The sequence below is a fragment of the Nansenia antarctica genome (assembly GCF_963989245.1).
Source record: "Nansenia antarctica genome assembly, chromosome: 2".
NCBI classification, from domain to species: domain Eukaryota; kingdom Metazoa; phylum Chordata; class Actinopteri; order Argentiniformes; family Microstomatidae; genus Nansenia; species Nansenia antarctica.
Window position 1 is genome coordinate 42,493,768 of NC_137675.1, and position 14,945 is coordinate 42,508,712.

Consider the following 14,945-nt stretch of genomic DNA (forward strand, 5'->3'; position numbering starts at 1 on the left):
TAGGAGAGGAGTCAGGTGTGCAGGTGTCCGGCTGTTCCTCATTACCACATCATTAAGTCCTCCATAAAGACCCGGTCCAGCCTTCACTACGGTGCCAGATCGTAGCCTCTGCTTACCCAACCCCGACCTGACTCCTGCCCTGCCTGCATGCCCTGCCTGCCCTCCTACCTGCCCTGCCTGCCTGCTCTCCTACCTGCCCTACCAGTCCTCCTACCTGCCCTGCCCGCCTGCCCTCCTACCCTACCAGTCCTCCTACCTGCCCTGCCCGCCTGCCCTCCTACCCTACCAGTCCTCCTACGTGCCCTGCCCGCCTGCCCTCCTACCCTACCAGTCCTCCTACGTGCCCTGCCCGCCTGCCCTCCTACCCTACCAGTCCTCCTACCTGCCCTGCCCGCCTGCCCTCCTACCCTACCAGTCCTCCTACGTGCCCTGCCCGCCTGCCCTCCTACCCTACCAGTCCTCCTACCTGCCCTGCCTGCCTGCCCTCCTACCCTACCAGTCCTCCTACCTGCCCTACCAGCCCTCCTACCTGCCCTGCCTGCCTGCCCTCCTACCCTACCAGTCCTCCTACCTGCCCTGCCCTGCCTGCCCTCCTACCTGCCCTACCCTGCCTGCCTGCCTGCCCTGCCTGCCCTCCTACCCTACCAGTCCTCCTACCTGCCCTGCCCTGCCTGCCTGCCTGCCCTCCTACCCTACCAGTCCTCCTACCTGCCCTGCGCTGCCTGCCTGCCTGCCCTCCTACCTGCCCTGCCTACCTGCCCTATCAGTCCTCCTACCTGCCCTGCCCTGCCTGCCTGCCCTCCTACCCTATCAGTCCTCCTACCTGCCCTGCCCTGCCTGCCTGCCCTGCCTGCCTGCCCTCCTGCCCTACCAGTCCTCCTACCTGCCCTCCTGCCTGCCCTGCCTACCTACCCTATCAGTCCTCTTACCTGCCCGCCTCCCTGACCCCTGCCTGCCTGCCGACTACTCCTCCTGCCTAACCCCCTGCCTGCCTGCCTGCCGACTACTTCCCCTGCCTGACCCCCCCGCTTGCCTATCGTTCTTTACTTAACAACTGTCTCTGTGTCTGCGCTTGGGTTCTTTATCTGACCGTAACATAGAGAAGTAAATGCACTGTGGCTAATACCGACAACAAGACCATTGAAGGTTAATTGTTTCCAAGCCAAATGCCATCATTATTTTGGAATGTTCTGCCATTGTAAAGAACCATTTCGCAGTATTTATGTACACAATCAAAAACTCATACATTAACCCTTTTGAAATAGATTATGAATGGATAATAGACTGCATTAACTGGAAATGATACTTTTCATAATGCCTATATTACAGTGCATGGGGTCAGAGATGGAGCCCTTGATATCCAGACCAAGACCCAGATTGAGATCAACCTAGACCCAAATGATAGCGTATCGAGACCTTGCTGAGACAAGACTGGATTAGGCTACATCTGGACCAAACAAGCCTCAGACAGAAACTTCCACTTTCACCGTTAACTTCTGGCATCGCACGTCCATCCAGCTACCAAATAATGGAAGAAAAGCCCCTGACTATTGTGTTGTGTCACTGTGTACAGTAATAAGTACTGTGTACAGTAATAAGTGCAGTAATAAGTACTGTGTACAGTAATAAGTACAGTAATAAGCACGGTGTACAGTAATAAGTACAGTAATAAGTACTGTGTACAGTAATAGGTACAGTAATAAGCACGGTGTACAGTAATAAGTATGGTGTACAGTAATAAGTACAGTAATAAGCATGGTGTACAGTAATAAGTACAGTAATACGTACTGTGTACAGTAATAAGTGCAGTAATAAGCACGGTGTACAGTAATAAGTACGGTGTACAGTAATAAGTACAGTAATAAGCATGGTGTACAGTAATAAGTACAGTAATACGTACTGTGTACAGTAATAAGTACAGTAATAAGTACTGTGTACAGTAATAAGCAACAGACAATTATTTTCCTTGAGATCCATGAACCATTAGCCAAGACCAGGACATGGTTAGTCGGGTTATTGAGTCTGAAGATCCAGACCAAGACCCAGACAAACAATTAACCTACAATTAACCTTCAATATATCAACCATATAGTATTGTTACCATTCACTACCTCTCTACTGCTTATCTCTCCTTTCTATAACATCACGTGTGACATTGCATTCCACAGTCCTCGTGACCCCTGGTGACCTAGTTGACATCTTTCCCAACGAGAGTGGAATCCCCCACTCCTGGCAACAGTCACTAGGCAACGGTGGCAGGCAGGTTCATGGGGTCCATTGTGTGGATGGGTGGGTGACGATTATATGACAACAATGGTCACATTATGAGTCGGAATCTGACTGATGAGAGTTAAATTATGGGTCGAGCAAGATAGATACTGGCAAAAATCCAGTTTACAATCATTCAAAATGTTACAGAAGTGTCAAAGATTGGCACAGCCTCCAATTGAAAATGTGTTTGTTGCCGTTGGACACCGACTACACATGAGCCAGGTAGAGTGGCTGCTCTTGATAAGAGTAGCTTCAGCCTCTGATTGATCTGAGCCTTGCGGAAAAACTACTAGTGTTTCATGAATAGCGGTAGGAACTCACTGGTATGTCACGGCGACAGTATATGCAATGACCTTTTTCGGCCACAACTTCAGACTTGGTCCTGGTTAGGGTTGCAAAATGCTCGTAAGTTTGGGAAACTTTCTGATACTTTCTGATCATTTTCTGATAAGTTTCCATATTGAAACGTGATTATGGGAATTTTGCATCCCTAGTCCTGGTTACAAGCAAAAAAAAAAACTTTGTATGACCTACTTCTGGTGGGTAATCATATCATATAACATACAGTAGATAGAAGTATAGCACTTTTATCCCAAGCAACTAACAGCACTCTGAGTGCATGCATTTTCTGTATGGTCCTAGTGAGAATTGAACCCACAACGTTAGCATTGCTAGCGTCTCGTCTGACTGACCACACAGGTCCACCAGGTCCAGGCCCACCAGCACCACCATAGCACAAGGTGCTAAGGGGCGGCTGTGGTGCAGGAGGTAGAGCCGGCGGTTCGAACCCCGGCTGGCCACATGTCGAGGTGTCCTTGAGCAAGACACTGAACCCCCAATTGCTCCCCATGAGCGGGCCGGCGCCTTGCATGGTAGCTTGCCGCAATTGGTGTGTGAATGGGTGTGTGAATGGGTGAATGAGAGGCCGTTGTAAAGCACTTTGGAATAAGGCGCTATATAAGTCAGTCCAATTACAAGGTTGGTGAAACGCTGTCTTGATGAGTTGCTGGTTAGTTGAATCAGGTGTTCTAGAGTGAGGGCTAGAACGAAAGCATACTGTGGGTGTCCAGGACCTTGATTGGGGGGACAGCACTTTTCAAAGGCCACCTCAGGGCCCATCCCACAGACAACCCCCCATCTCTGCTATCAGAAAGTAATTCATACAGTAGCACTCATCTAGGCAACAGAAGGAGAAAATGAACAAACCACACATATAGATCACGTCGCCAACAATACCAGGTTTCTCCATGGCAACCAAACACTCTCTCCTAAAATAGCAGTGGAGCGGGGTGTGAAGAGGGCTCTAGGTATTGCTCCGCACAGACTTCAAACAGAGACACACTTTCATCTTCTGCCTCTCTCCTTTCGTTTCTAGCTACACATGCGAACATGATAGTTCTATGAACACAGTACAGTGTTTCCAAATGAAACGTATACATATTGGATGAGTGAATAAGTGAACTAAAAAGGAGATTAAATGGTTGACCACAACCAGGTGGCATGGCAACAACTGTTGCTGCCCAAAAATAACATCAAGTACAGTCAATTGTCCTCAGGAACCGACATTGAGAGTTCTCATAATGGAATCAGACCCCGGTCTGTCAAAACACCTGAGTCATCGCTGAACTTCTCAACAGTGTAAAGCTGTGTAGTAGAAACAGTATCCGACTCCTATCCAGAGCCTTCCATAGTAAATAAAGATATTTTTCATTTGACTTTCCCATCGTTTTCCCTGGTGGGATATACAGGGGGTGCAAACTGGTAATGGCCCAAAAAGTGACCAAAAAAATATTGCCAGAAAATGAAGAAAATTACCAATGCGCGGAGAACATTTTTGCCGACTTGGACTAGCACTAATGGTGCTAAATGGATAGCATTAGCACTAATGTTGCTAAATGGATAGCATTAGCACTAACGGTGCATTAGCACTAACGGTGGATAGCGCTACCACTAGCGGTACTAAATGGATAGCGCTAGCACTACCGGTGCTAAATGGATAGCGCTAGCACTAACGGTGCTAAATGGATAGCGCCAGCACTAACGGTGCTAAATGGATAGCATTAGCACATTATTATTTTTTTACAGCCTTTTTTTTGGCTGAAACGGCGATGATCGGATATCGTTTGCACCTCACGGCTACAGGACTCCGCCGAATTCATGAGCTGAGATGGTGACGAGATGATAACGCTGGGAGGGTGTTTTTGTTTAACAAGTAACAAGTAACAAGGGTGCGCATCAAAGGTCTAGGCATTAGGCACTAACATCCATATGCTGTATACATTAAGTTTGATTGATTGATGTATGTGCGCATTGCGTGGGACCCAACCATTCAGCGCAAGTCTTGTGCTATAAATAGCCTACACTTGATAAACCAGTGCTGTGATATTATTTATGTCTTAGAAACATCTCAGCAAGAGGCACTTATAACAATTATCATAAAGTTTATTATACATCAGCTCTTTTTATACAACCTAAATGTACACAGATGAATAACGTATACATATGCCATATCTTGGATGCAGACGTAATGTAAGTGGAGAGAAGATTGATCGGTAGTTGACAATACTACCAAATGAATGAAAATGAATGAATTTCTATTTTACGGTACTGTCTCAATTATATTTTAATCCTTTTCTGGGTCTACCAGTACGCGCATGCCCAGTGTACCTGAATACGCGGTTCCATGTGGCCAGAGATTCTTTTGTGTGACAATGAGAAAACGCTTGTGTGGTCAGAGATCGAAATTGCATTTTGTCGTCGTTTTGTCATCGTTTAGCCAACACTATCACAGACTCATTAACTAAACTGTCTATTCTATTCTATATCTATTTTCATATTTGTTATATTTAACCATCTTTTTAAACGAATTGACAACGAATCAAATGATCAGCACGGTAGTTGACGGAGTAACAACACTGGCAGGACACAAGCTACAAAGCTGCATCTGTGGCTGGAAAAAGATAACATCAGAGAAGGGTCTCAAGATCCACCAGGGCAGAAAAAAGTGCCTAAGAGAGCTTAGCGAGGTGCCTCGCATTGACCACTACTTCCTCAGAGGTAGGGCAAATCAGTCGAGTGAAGCCCAGTGGCAGGATATTCACCACAGTCCACAGGGTATCAGAACCCCAGACGAAGCTCAACCAAGCACAGATCCATCAACGGACATGAGTCCAGAGCCTATCCAGCCACAGACAGCAGTGGAGAGGAAGATGAATGGACGAAAGCCTCAAATCTTGTGGCCTAAAGCCTGCCAGAAAAAGGAGTGGGAAAACACAGACACAGACCTTGTCCATCTTCTAGAAGGTCTGAAAGGAGGCGTGGAAAGAAAACTGGACAAGATTGGAGAGATAATTTACAGCTATGGAGCAGAGAGATTTGGGGTGAAAAGTAAGAACCATGGGACACAGAAGGAACCATCAGCCCATCTCAAGTCCAGGAGACAACAAGAGATTGAAAGACTTGTGAAAGAAAGAAGGTGCCTGAGAAAACAGTGGAAGAAGGCCACAGAAGTGGAAAGGAAAGGACTTGAGGCACTACAGGCCGACATCAAGCGGCGTCTTGCAACACTGCGAAGAGCAGAATGCTTGAGAAAGCAACACAAGAAGAAAGGGCGAACGAGGACTGCCTTCTACAGAGATCCCTACAAGTTCGTCAAAGACCTCTTTGTCAAGGAGAAAACAGGGACCCTCAAAGTACCCATAAGGGAACTAGAGGAGCACCTGAGGAAGACCTACTCTGACAACCAGAGGCATGTGCCAGCCAGCATTCCGGATGACATGCCACCAATCCAACCACCTGAGCACCAGATGGAAACAAGGCCCCCTACATGGAGCGAAGTTGAGAGCACAGTAAAACGGGCAAGAACAGCCTCAGCCCCTGGGCCCAACGGCGTTCCATACAGGCTATATAAGAACAGTCCAGGCGTCTTGAAGTACCTCTGGAAGCTAATTAAAGTGGCATGGGAAAAGGGAATCATACCAAAGGCATGGCGAAGGGCAGGAGGGATCCTGATTCCCAAAGAGAAGAATTCCTCAACCATCGACCAGTTCCGCCAGATCAGTCTACTGAATGTGGAAGGAAAGATTTTCTTCAGTGTTCTGGCCCAGAGGCTCTCAGTATTCTTGCAGAAGAACAACTTTGTCGACACCTCAGTGCAGAAGGCCGGGATAAGTGGATTCTCAGGATGCCTGGAACACACAAATGTCATCTGGCACCAGATACAAACGGCCAAGAAGGAGAAGAAAGACCTGCATGTGGGATCTTGCCAATGCCTTCGGGTCAGTGCCTCATGAGATTTTGTGGACAGCGTTCAACTTCTTCCAAGTCCCAGAGGGCATCACAAGGCTGGTCAAAACCTACTTCCAGGACCTCCAGTTCTGTGTTACAGCACAAGCCAGTACAACTGCTTGGCAGCACCTCGAGATAGGCATAATGGCGGGCTGCACCATCTCTCCACTGGCTTTTACCATGGCAATGGAGCTCATTATTCGAGCATCCCGATGGGTTGTTGGAGGGGAACGGTTGAAGAGCGGGCTGCGTCTTTCTCCAATCAGGGCGTACATGGATGACATGACGACAATAACAACAACAAACGCATGCACCAAACGCCTGCTGGATAAACTCCAGGGAAACATCAAATGGGCACGAATGGAGATTAAACCCAGTAAGTCCCGCAGTATCTCCATTGTCAAAGGCAAGCTTGCCAATGAGAGGTTCCACGTCAACAACGAGCCAATACCAACAGTTCTGCAGAAGCCTATCAAAAGCCTTGGCCGCTGGTATAGCGCAGAACTCAAAGACTCGAAGCAGGTGGAACAACTCAAGCAGGATATAATCAGTGGCCTCAAGCAGATCAACAACACTGCTCTCCCTGGGAAGCTGAAGCTGTGGTGCTTTCAGTTTGGACTGCTGCCCCGTCTCATGTGGCCAATTTCCATCTACGAGGTCACACTATCCCATGCCAACCGGCTGGAGATACTGGTGAATGCACAAGTGAGGAAGTGGCTTGGACTGCCGAGAGGCCTTAGCAGCATAGGCCTGTATGGCAACGGAGCCCTCTCCCTACCAATCTCAAGCCTGGTGGAGGAGTACAAATGTGCCAAATCAAGGCTGGAAATGACTCTCACAGAATCCCGGGATCCATTCGTCAGAGGTGCTGCTCCAATCCTAGCAACGGGGAGGAAATGGAAGCCATCTGCAGCAGTTGCGGTGGCAAAGACCGCCCTCAGACACCGGGATATAGTGGGGCATGTCCAACATGGCAGAGGGGGCCTTGGCTTAGAAACAACAACACCCACATGGCAAAAGGCTACTCCAACAGAACGGCGGAAGATGGTGGTTGAGGAGGTGCGCCACCAGGAGGAAGCAGCCAGGTGCGCCAAGGCAGTCTCCCAAGCCCAGCAAGGCCGCTGGATGAAGTGGGAGAGCGTGGAGAGGAGGAAAATCACGTGGAACGAGCTGTGGAGCATGGAGTCTAATAGGCTAAGTTTCATCATCAGAGCCACATATGATGTCCTGCCCTCTCCTACCAACCTACATCTCTGGTATGGAGAGGACCCAGCCTGTCTCCAGTGTGCAGCCCCAGCAACCCTCAAACACATCTTGGTGGGTTGCAAGACCAGTCTAACTCAAGGAAGATACACCTGGCGCCACAACCAAGTGCTAAAGTGCTTGGCTGCCGAACTTGAGCACAAGAGGGTAACCACCAACGCCATGCCTCTAAATGCCCAGACTACCTTTCCACAGAAAACAACCTTCATCCGGGAAGGGGAGAAACAGCGGACCAAGCCATCACCTCCAGACTCAGGCCCACTGAACGCAGCCCGGGATTGGGAAATGCGGGTAGACCTCAGCCAGAGGCTCACCTTCCCACCCGAAATTGCAGTGACCAACCTGCGCCCAGACCTAGTCCTCTGGTCCAAGTCCTGCCGGCGTGTCTTCATCGTAGAACTGACGGTCCCATGGGAGGAGGCCATCGATGAGGCATTCGAACGGAAGAGGCTGCGGTATGCCAACTTAGCAGTCGAAGCAGAGGGGCGGGGCTGGAACGTGAAGGTGTGGCCAGTGGAGGTGGGCTGCAGAGGCTTTGTAGCCAGCTCCACCACAAGGCTCCTGAGGGCAGTAGGGATCAGAGGACAGGCCCAACGGAAGGCAATCAGAGAACTGTCCACTGCAGCAGAACGGAGCAGTCACTGGAAACGTAGGGACCCAACATGGGCTCCCAAATGATCACGTGGTGCCACCGTGCGACACACACCCAGGCCTGATCAGCCTGTGGTGGGCCAACCTCGGCAGAGGGTGTCTTGTGATAACTGGCCGAAACACCCAATGAGGTCGGGGACCACAACTGAAGATGTGTCGTACTGGTGGCACCACGTGATCATTGCAAAATTCCACTCCACCCAAGAGGACATCTCCAACTCCACTCAATTGTTGTGCTGAATATTTAGGGATTTTAACAACCAGTCAACAATCCTTAATATTGCCTTTAAATAATAAATAATAATTTATAATAATATAATGATTGGAGCACTTTGAGCTGCAACGTTTGCAGGAAAAGCGCTATACAAATAAAAGTTATAATTATTATTATTATTATTATTATTGTTATTATTGGTTATCATCCTTTGGATTTCCACCAGTTACTGGCCATGTCTGAATGCTCATACTGCAACCTATTTAGTAGGCATTTTCAGTATGCAAGATTAGGATGTTTTGTAGTATGTGAAATTTAACAACATTTAGTATGTATAAAATGCCATGATATCATACTAGCTTTGCCTTTCCATGTAGTATGAATTCACTACACCCTATTCCGGAAGTCCTTTCCATAATTCAATAGAGCAGGTAAGAGACGCGGGTAGTAGCGAAATTGAACCAACTACTATGAACAACATGGTTGACCTATAGATGATGGTTTCTCAGTATGAATGAGGTGTACTATGTTGAAATGTGTCGCTTACTGCATACAGTTGACTAAACAGTCGTCTCTAACTAGTATGTGGTATGGTTAGTATGTACTCTAGTCGATGCTCTTAGAGAACAGTAGTCAGTATGAGCTTTCAGACATCGCCACTGCTTTAGACTTGGAGAAAGAAGGAAGTGGTATTCAAGTACCAGGGTGAAAGGTTAACCAGTACAAACCATAAGCCTCTAGGATTGGACTTATATAATGGACCCTTATAGAGATACAAAAGCAGCCATGATAGCCAAACTGAACATCCTCGATAGATTATAGATAGATAGATAGATAGATAGATAGATAGATTATTATATATAGTTTCTTTATAACAAGCATAACAAAAAAATCGCTTTTATGTCGAGGTGCTGTGTCTAACGTTACAGGCTGATTTGTGAACGACAGTAGTGCATATGACATATTTCCATGTCTGATGGCATATGACACCTACTAATGTCATTTCAATGCATTATAGACCTTTTCTTTACAACAAGCATAACAAAACAATTGCTGTTATGCCGAGGTGCCTATGCTTGTGCCTATGCTTAACATAGAAAGTTCCACAGTCCAGCGCGCTCGGGTTTAGCAGTAGAGGACTGGTAGCCTACCTGGGGCCTATTCCACGAAGCTCGATAAAGTTCTAAGCCTCGATAAAGTTCTAAGCCTCGATAATGTTAGCTTGCGTTCGGTTCCATCAATGTGGCTCAAATAATTCGCTGCTTGGTTGAGCTCCTTCTGATTCAGATATAATTAGCCAGGTCGCGACCAGGCTAAAACACTGGCTAAAGTAAGACGCGCGTCAAAAAAGGCTCACAGGCGGAAACTACATCCCGAACGACAGTTCCTCTTTTAGGAAATATTAGTTCCCACTTCACACAAGATAGATAGATGGATAGGTTGACTGTGTGATAGATAGATAATTTGATATTTTGAAAGTGTGATCGATCGATAGATAGTTTGGTTGTGTGATAGATAACTTGATATTTTGAAAGTGTGATAGATAGATCGATAGATCAATAAATAAAAGAGTGTAAAAAAACAAAAAAGGTAATTATGTCAACTTGCGTTGCTGCCATCACAGCGGTCTGGCTGGCGCAGTGGTTAAGGCAGCCAGCGTGAGTTCCAAAGGTTGTGTGTTCGAGACTTGACTAAGTCATTCTTTTTTCTTTTTTTTTACATTTAACCGAAGCCTTCATGCAAATCAATTTACAACATATATATCTATATCTGTCTAAGTGAATCATCTATCCATCAGTAATCGTAAGAAAAAATAATCTATGCCAAATCCAGGGTCTAGTTTAAGAACATAATTTACGCAGAAAGGCTTTAAACACCATTGTAATCGTGTCAGTTCTTGTAAATTAGCCTGCACCATCATTTTATAGCCTATATACTTACTATTACTATATTTTAGATGAGATTTTAGATTAGATTCAGACAACGAAATGCAGTAAAAAGTGCGTCCGAAGAGGGATTCGAACCACATCTAAAAATTACGAATAAATCCTATGGCAGCGGTCGATACCACTAGGCCATTGTGGCGTTATGACGGTTTGTAGCCTGCTGCTTATATCAGCACAGTAGTAATATTCATTTATTAAAATATGAACATATAACAATAACTGGGGCTAGTATGACCTACGCATTTAATCTGTCAGCAATTTCTTGCCAAACCATTTCCCTCGCCTTGTTAATTGCGGCAGTATTGCACTATTTTACATCTTATTTTTCCGTCTTCATAAAAATCAATAATTCTGAATGCTGCGCAAATGTAGTACCCCTGCAGAGTGGAGTATCTTCATTTCGACAGATCGACTCTTTGGGGCTCTTTATGTCTGCGTGCACGCGCCCATATCGAAGATTTGTAAGCCTGTCTTCTGTGAACACTGATGACACAAGGCTGATCCTCGTTCGAGGAATCACCTGAGGCTTGAATTCCAATCCCGAGTTGCCTGATCGCCTGATTTATTTCAATCGCCGATATACTAAGCCACCTTTAGTGGAATGGCCCCCTGATCACTTCCATTAGACTACCAAAGCAGGACACCGGAGCACTTATATCTGCACGTTTGTCACAGGGTGACAGTCACCCTGTTCCTCTGCCCCAGCGTCAGTCCAATGGAATCGTCAAGCACAGCCTTCCCCATAGAAATACATCGGTGCGCGATGTACAATAATGTTTATTTAGAAATAAATTGTGGTGTTTGACAGCGGATGATGGTAGACATATTTAATGCAAAGTTATCTATCTAAAGTTAGGCTGATATGTGCATGATAGGCGCGAATTTCCCCCCCTTGGGTTAGGGTTAGGGTTAGGGTTAGGGCTAGGGCAATCTAATCCGAGCAGTTGTTATTATGTAATATTATCGATGGATGTGCCATTTTTGATGGAGCGCAGTGAGCGGGAGACTCATCAAGGACATGTAGCCTAGTTAATTAATGCAGTGGACAGCGGCTGTTTCTCCAGCGTTCCTGACTTCCTGTCACATCGGATTTCCGAACGTCATAAAAATAAATCTGTAAGTCATGCATTTTTCTCACAACTCACTTACTAGTACCCATCCAGTCAACAAGAGGGAGTGTATGCATATATACAGGTGATGGAAAAGGGATTGGCATGAACCCACTTTCGACTAGAAATCACAAAGGGGCTTAGTAGATTGCATGTGGTCCATTATCTGCTGCTATGTTGCTAACATGGCTGTCTTCCATGTCATTTCAATGCACACGAACGAAGAAGTGAATCTAAATTTCGCTTCGAGGCGAGAATATTCCTCAATGAGAACACACTTCCCTTTGTTGTCACTTCAGTTCCTCTCTTGAAAGGACTAGACACGCCACTCTGACGAGAGGGAAGGACAGACACACCACTCTGACGAGAGGCAAGGGATCACGTCCATGCTCCATTCATGACATTGCGTTTGGATTTCTCTACATTTCTGATCTTGCCCCCACCCCACCCTACCCCCCCACCCCAAACCAAACCACGACCCTGCCTCGGTCACTTTTGGGGGGGGACTCACCTCCAGCCCCGCGTCCGTGATGGTGGACCTTTTCAGGCTGACCGACTTGACGCCCTTCTTCGACAGCGGGTAGTTGTCGATGAACTCGCAAATGTCCAGGTCCGACACGCCCACCAGGCAGAAGGCCTGGAACCCCCGGAGGGCGAAGGCCTGCAGGCTGACGAACTCCTTCTCCCCGCCGGGCAGCAGGGCGTACAGCTCCTTGGCGTGGAGGATGGGTGTCACCGCCTCCCAGAACTTGGGCTGGTACAGAACCTTCCGCCACGTCTTACACACCTGGGCCAGCACGCACTTCTCGGCCGTGGTGAAGAACCACAGCAGCCGGTTCAGCAGCTTCTCGTCCAGCACCAGCTGGCACTCCAGCAGCAGGGGTGGGAGGGGCTTGGGGGAGAGGCTGAGGGGGGGCAGCAGCTGGCGCAGGGGGGGCTGGAGGCCCGCCAGGGGGCCGCCAGGGGGGTCCAGGTCGGAGCCCCCCAGGATGGAGGTGGCGGTGGCGGGGGGCAGGGGGGTGAGGGGGTCCAGGTGGTGGTAGGGCTGGGAGGAGGGCGGGGGCAGGATGGAGGGCACAGAGGAGGACTGGCACAGGCGGTTCTTGGCGGCAGGGGTGCCCTTGGTGATGCTGGCGCTGCCCAGGCCGTTGGGCTGGGGGGGCAGCTTGACCATGCCGTTCCGTGTCACGCAGGGAGACTTGAGCTCGCTGGGGGTGGACATGTTCAACATTGGGAACCTACAAAGGCGGAGAGAGAGGGTCAATACACAGCTTATGAACAGGCAAATAATATGTAGAGGTGAATATGCTTGTTAATACATAGACATACATACATTCATACACACACACACACAGACATACATACATACATACATACATACATACATACATACATACATACATACATACATACATACATACATTACATACATACATACATACATACATACATACATACATACATACATACATACATACATACATACATTACATACATACATACATGCATGCATACTTTCTCATATTCCTGCTGTATCTCAAATCCTTCAGCAGAGACATGCATGCAAACAGATATTAATAGATAGACAAAGAGAGTGAGAGAGAGAGGAGAGAGGGTTCATACATAGTAGTACGTACTGTAGGCCTTCTGCTCAGCGGGCCTCTCAACACATATCAACAACCCAGCAGACACACTGTCAAATACATACAGACACACAGCAAGACAGATAAGTATCCTGTTGGATTATGTACATGGACAGATTACATGTAGAAGCCAATGAACGTTGTTTGCTTTCTGCTACATTGTATCAGGTGGACGATCTCTCCAGTTCATCCGCAATTATGTAACTCATTGTGTGTGAGGCTGCCTCGCTAAGGGGTCGAGTGTACCACGGCGAAGAATTGAGTCCAATGTGGTATAATTTCAGATCTGGCTCCAAACATTTTGTTTTTTGAGTACCTTGTAGGGCTATGGAACAGACTGTTCCAAAGCTGGGTTGCCATTGTACATGTATCTGGGGTAACAGAAGAGTTCTGGGCAAACAAAGCTTTTCGTTTCAATATTCACCAAACACTTGGCGACACTCCCTGGCCAGCCTTCCATTAGAGCTAGTTGAATAGTAGCTGTATGTAGTGGTATTGTATGGCTAAGCAACAATCACAGTGTTAACTATTACGTAATGGTAATACAGTAGCAGGCCTAGTGTAATATGAGGTATTCAGCAAATATTGTATAGACAAAATATGAGTTTAGATCGGGTCGGCGATGGATGCTGATCGTATATAAGTCCTTTTGAGCAGAATAGGATGCAAACGCTGAAAAACAGTCGCAAATCCGTGTCTCTCACATAGTGAAAAGCCTGAAAATATCTTAGGGCCATCCATGTCGATTACAAAAGAATGACATCTATTATTCTAAAAACAAGTGATGCCTAGGCTATATCTCACTTATTACATCACCGTCATTTGTATCCACTCCAAAAAAAATCATCCACTACATTTCATGGCTCTGCTATTCATGATACCCGGCTTCTTGTGTTCCACTGTGGCCTAACAGTAAAAGACATGTCGATGTCATGGATCTGAAGCCTCGGCGATGGTGCGACAACCAGGGTTGCCAGATGGGCTGGTGTTTTTTTGGTGGATTTAGCGGTTTTTAGACTGTGGTTAGGCTGGAAATTGTAAATCCCATCTGGCAACCCTGGCGACAACAGGCTTCTCGGAGGCTAAGGATGGAGCAGCTCCTAAGCCCAAAACAGACCCTTGCGGTGTCCGGAGCATAGTGAATCCGCATTGCACTCCTCTTACCTTCCCCCCGACGACACCCCCTTACTGGTCCCACTGGTGTCGCCTCTCGTCTTATTAAAGACACGGAGCTCTCTTATCTCTCTATAGGACCGGCTGCACCACCGTGCTGTCAGCAGCATCCATAGGGAATGGCGGAGAGGAGGATGATGTTGTTGAACGGTTGTACGCGACGCGGCGAGTCACTGGAAACTGGCATGATTTCGCGGTGGTGGAAGCGGTGAGAGAAGAAGGAAAAACCTGGAATGACTGCTGTGGTCAAATCGGCACAATTGTCTCGTCTCTCAGCATCGTCTCGTCATTTCCACGATGTCAGCGAAATTGAAATATTTGATGCGTTTGAAATCACCAATAGTCATGAGAGAGAGGGAGAGAGAAAGGGAGAGGGAGAGAGATAGGG

General features: G+C 47.3%; 1 protein-coding gene across 1 annotated transcript in view; it reads right to left on the reverse strand.

Moving 5' to 3' along the window:
- The window catches only part of fbxl16 (F-box and leucine-rich repeat protein 16), a gene marked incomplete at both ends in the record, with an annotated part of 35,199 nt that extends 22,227 nt beyond the window's left edge, over nucleotides 1-12,972 (reverse strand). Inside the window, one exon of the mRNA XM_080524438.1 lies at nucleotides 12,253-12,972. Within this exon, the coding sequence (XP_080380564.1) occupies nucleotides 12,253-12,972 (720 nt within the window). The remainder of the gene's footprint in view (nucleotides 1-12,252) is intronic.
- Nucleotides 12,973-14,945: the final 1,973 nt, after the last annotated feature.